The 5,312-nt window shown below is 41.3% G+C and overlaps 1 protein-coding gene across 1 annotated transcript; it reads right to left on the reverse strand.

Annotated features, from left to right (window-relative positions):
- Positions 1-615: 615 nt before the first annotated feature.
- Positions 616-4,883, reverse strand: LOC119296755 (carotenoid 9,10(9',10')-cleavage dioxygenase-like). Its single transcript, XM_037574835.1, has 14 exons — positions 4,620-4,883; positions 4,349-4,419; positions 4,245-4,259; positions 3,944-4,055; positions 3,549-3,648; positions 3,383-3,445; positions 3,132-3,242; positions 2,864-3,048; positions 2,499-2,637; positions 1,850-1,967; positions 1,671-1,772; positions 1,244-1,513; positions 1,019-1,130; positions 616-921 (listed from the first exon to the last, which is right to left on the reverse strand). Exons 1-14 carry the CDS (start codon positions 4,881-4,883, stop codon positions 892-894), a joined length of 1,692 nt encoding a protein of 563 aa, XP_037430732.1. The 3' UTR covers positions 616-891.
- Between the last annotated feature and the right edge of the window lie 429 nt (positions 4,884-5,312).

Below are 5,312 nucleotides of genomic sequence, written 5' to 3' on the forward strand. Positions count from 1 at the left end.
GTAGAATAAATCTTACGCTATCCTATCTTTCCTAACTAATCACGATACTGAACAGGCACAAGGTCCAGACATTTTTATTAGTGCATTCTTCAAGTGTTTCCACCGTATGATTGAAGATGATCTTTTTTAGGAAACTAGGCAAACGGTCAGACTTGAGGGCCAATCAATGGAAGCTCCTAATGGGGCAAATATAATTTAGTTCCAAAAAAAGTTGCACGGATGGCCTCTGGTTTTAGGCCAATTAGCATAATGCATAGTGTTGTCAAGATCTTTTGCAATATCCTTGCCAGCAGATTGGGACCGGAGCGATGTGAATGAGTCCCCGAAGAAAACATCTAAATAAACTTGATACCCATGCAGCGTACTGTGTAGTTAAAGAGTGGGTATATACAATCATGTCTACTAATGAAATCCCCGACCTTGGCTACTGGGTTCTCTTTTTCCAAATCAGAAAGGGGCCCGAAGACAAAGAGAGTCCCCATTGAGGGCCCATCTACCGTGCGCAGTGTTAGGTAGAGCCATCTGGATGATCCGTCTAGGTTTATCAGAATTTGTATCAAATTTACTAGCTCGTTCCTTGTGTCAGTTGATTCAATCACCGTACAAACATTTGAGTACACTAATTACTTCTATATATTAATGTATATGTATGCTACTTTCCTTTATTTCTACAACATGTAGAACATGCTACTTTCCTTTATATATTTTTAAACAAGGCAAAATACTTGCCATTTTCACTAAATAAGAAGTAGATATTTGCCCAGTTAATTGGCAAAAAACTAAGTGAAACCCTTCACAACCTACTGATCTGGCACACATAAAGATACTACATCGGGCATACCATTACAACAGCAAAAAAATCTTCATCTAATGCTTCGTTTTTATCCCTCTTCACCGCTCTACTTGATGTCCTAGTTGTTCCTGTCAAAATAACACAAACATTGGTTTCTTTTTTCATCAACACAAAGCAGCTACCAATATATCTCGTAGTGATTACACATTTCAAGACGAAAAGTACCTCATTGACAAAGAAGGCATGGAATCCGTAAGGAACCCGGCTCGGCAGCTCAACAACCGCCACTGGATCAGCACACATCGTCTTGGCATCAATCACATTTATTTCAGATTTCCTGCATCCACAGTGCACGCAAAGAAAACAAAATTAATCACATTAACTTTAGATTTCCTGCATCCATGTAGCAGTACCATCTTGCCTTAGTGATGTAGGAAATGAAAGGAGTACCCTGTGTTTTCATCGTGCACAAAGAATATCAAGTACCCATCATCTTCTTCCCCTAAAACACCAGGCTCCTTGGGCACGAAGACCGCCTCCGAACAAAACCTACCAGGCCCCAGGTCATATATGCCCCTCACATTCCCCCCAACTTCAAGCTGCTCCTTGTCGCTCTCTGGCTCCGCATGTAGGTCAAATTTTATGATGCCAATCATTTTTAAGATGCCAGTCACCTTCACTGTGCTCTCAAGTATCGTGCAGTAGACGTACCGCTGCTTTCTGCATTCAAAAAGATAACATATGAGATGAAGTTTGATAGTTCCGACAAGGAATCTTACTTTGAAATGAAAGTTTTATCATGTGTTAATAGTGATTTCTATGGTATATGCATCATAGAACAAAACAAACTTTGAAGTGAGACCTCCAGTATAAGTACCTGCCAGTATAACTCTCATTGATCCGAGGAAAGTCTATGGCAGATACTGATAGTTGTTTCTGCGAAGCAGCACCTGTTTTCATGTTGAATCTCATCTCGTACCTGAAAGATATAACATTAGGGCAAGTAGTGGGTTGCATGGAATTAAAATAAACGGTATGTATTGTGGGTATACATACAACTCATTCCCGGGATCCTCAAGCTTGTCACTTTGGTGACCATTCACTTGGTCCAAATCTAGGTTGTTGAGACGACATGTAATCAGAATAACTTCGTCACCCTCTTCCCAGGCGTTAGCTGCGAGAAGAAATATGCTTCTTGTGATTAGTTCAATAATATTAGCATGGAATGAATAATACAAATAATTACTGCAATTCGTCGATTGATATGTGCTCTAGCAAAGAAGCAAGATGGATTTGACTCTCTTATTTATATATTCATCTGACTGTTTTCGGGTGGATTATTAATAATTAGATCTCGCCCAAAATTAACTTATATTTTTTGGTTTTGCATGGACAATGCTAAAAATTAACTCAAGGAACTGATGTTGAACTTAATTCATCCTCTTGAACATGTTTATTTCAATTTTACTCCCTACGTCCCATAATGTAAGATGTTTTTTGACACTACACTAGAGTCAAAACACGTCTTGCATTATGGGATGGAGGGAGTAGTTCTTATGCTATGGTGCTAGACAACATTGTTGGGAGAATAAAGAATTGCATTTACATTTTATATTCATCATTTCCCTTGCTATGTTGAATTATGACAAATGATATAGAAAGATTGCACATTCGGAGTCCAAGAAAAATGTTAGAGATGGCATACCATTGTGGAATATGAAGCAATTGGGGAGTTCAAACCATCTGATGGTCTTTTCGTCCTTCTCATAGCGTTGGAGTATACCAAACCGAGCGTTCTTTGTAGGATCAAACTTGTAGATAAATTCACCATTCTTCGCCATTTCCTTATACAGGAACATATCAGGTTACAATAAGACCAGGTTATGAAGAGGAGTATTAACCATTTATCAATCGTTGATGCAAACATATGTTGATCATATGCAACCGTCAAACAAATGTTGACTATGGCATCCTTCAACATGATGAAAAGAAATGGTATAGGGGGGAAATCCTACGGAAACCACTTATTATTAATGTCATTTACCATCCTATACATAAATCATCATGTACCTTTGGTCGAAAAAACATTGGCAAGTCCATAAATATGGAATAGTTCTCTGTAATGGCAAAGTCATGCATCATTACAGATTCCGGTATTGTTATTGGCACAGGGTCAAGCATAATTCCGTCCTTGGTGATGATCCGATATGTACAATAGGGAGGTTCATGCGAATACCCAAAGGTGAACATTTCATCTGAAAGAAAGATAAAAACTACATGATTTAACCCAATTTTCATGAATGTAAGTAAGAAATGGTATGTTTTCACCGTAATGTACCTGTGAATGGATCAACCTTTGGATGAGCAGTGAAAGGATGTTTCAACCTTTTTTCATAATCCAACAAACCAAGAGTTTGCAAGTCTCCATCTTCAAGGATCTTAACAACATCTGAAAAACAAAATAGAAACTCATGCTTCACATTTGCCATGTGCCGTTTATCATGCAAAGTATATGGTATTATCATGCCCACAACAATGTGTGGGCCATGATCTATTATAGAAGCAAATTGTGCTAACAGACTAACTTACAAGGTTTATCTGATTCTGACAGGGCCATGAGTTTGCCATGATGATATATAAGCGCAGTATTAGCTGGAAAAGAAGGGAGCAAATCAAAAAAATACCACTAAATAAAATGCCCATGAAACATATGTAGATATACATCATTCAGTGACTACTTAAGGTTAAGAAGTACCTGTTCCAATTCCGTAAGTAGCATCTAAGACTTTAAGTTTCTTCCTAAGTTCTTGTGTTAGAACCATAAACAATCCAAAAACACCCTTTAGATCTCCAATCTGTAAAGATTGAAGGAAAAAAACTCATGTGTGTGCACAACCGATTTCTTATATAGCCATCACTAAACCCACAAGATTTGGAAGAGATGGGGTTTTAGTGGTGGACTACGTCATACACATGTACGGTATATATTAGAATCTTACTTAAAAGAAAGTAAGAAAGTTGCAAGCATGAATAAGAAAATTGGAGCATTTCCCGTGGAAAAAGGAGCATAGTTGGAGATGGCGGCACGTAAGATTACCTTGGTAAACTGGTAAGAACATTAAGGCTTTTTAGTGAAACACGTAAGCTTACCTTGGTAAACTTTGCTCCACCAAAATACTCTTCTTGCTCGAGGCGAGAAGTCTTCACATATCTTGATACATATGTAGCTTTTCCATCTTTAATGCGCATTGCATGGATCATTCTATAAGAAACAATGTAAAAGTTGATGCAATCATGAAGCCAAAGTTTGAATCATAATAGATTAAGGCTTGACTTTATCAGCAAATAGTGAGCTGTAGAACTGTATTGAAAACGGGAGAGAATGAACGTGCACGCAACCGGTACGACTAGATATACAATATTCCAAACAGAAAGGGATTGTGTCACGTACCCATCCCCATCAAACCTGCAAAAAAAGGAAAACACAAACACCAAAATTAGAAATGTGGCCCTCAATTGTTGGAAGGAAAATTGTCAACAAGTAAGAGTTAGTACCAATGATACCCTGCAAGAGGGGCAAACTTGGGGTTAGGCCCCACCCTGACAAATTCTCCATTCAAGCACTTCTGCAGATAACAAAATAAGGATCACCATGAGGAAAGGAAAAGAAAGGATTATCTAGAGGGCTGCACTGCATGCATGGCTCCAAGAAAAATGTCAGCAAATCAGCGTAGAGGTTGTTGTTATTAGTTGAAAAAATGCTGGAGAAAATGGTGATTTGCTCTAGAAACAAAGGATGAAGAGAGGGAGGGAGAGGGATGCTGACCGGGAGGTGTCCGCGGACGGGGAGGCCGGCGGCGGGCGGGGTCTCGTCCGGCACGGGGGCGAAGTTGCCGGAGAGCCAGGGGATGGGCTCGGCTTTCTTGTCGTCGTGACGGAGGCGGACGGCGAGCCGCTCGAGCAGGTCGACCGCCCAGGACGCCACCCCCTTGCGCGGCCGCGGCGCAGGCACCACCACCATTGCCGCCCCCTTGCTCTGGGTATCTTCTCCCATGGTGGCCGCCGCTGCTGCTGCTTGTGCTTCTCCCATGGTGGCTGGTGGCGTTCCAGATTACTGGCCGGGGTGGGCTTGTATAGGAGACCGGAGATGGTCGGCAGAGTTTGCGTTGCTTGGGACTTGGAAGAGTACACGGCAATGGCGACAGCGACAGCCGACGGGCCTCCATATGTCATGTCAGCGGTGGCGCGGATGGCCGGCCACATCAAGGCTGCCTCTCTCCATGGATTCCTTCGCCCAAATCGCCTGCCTTTCTTGTCCCTCTGGATGGATGGATGGATGGATGGATGGACTCAAGACTCCATCGCACTGACTCGCTCCACGTTTTTCTACGAAATCCATCTGGCCGATCAAATCCTCTCTGTAGACGGTGTTAGATGAATGGGTGCATGATTGGCGCCGGGCCCCCGTTCAAATTCTTTTACTAAAAATAGTCGTGATGGATTTAATAATCCCAGATAT

Source organism: Triticum dicoccoides, chromosome 5A, assembly GCF_002162155.2.
Source record: "Triticum dicoccoides isolate Atlit2015 ecotype Zavitan chromosome 5A, WEW_v2.0, whole genome shotgun sequence".
Classification (NCBI taxonomy): Eukaryota; Viridiplantae; Streptophyta; class Magnoliopsida; order Poales; family Poaceae; genus Triticum; species Triticum dicoccoides.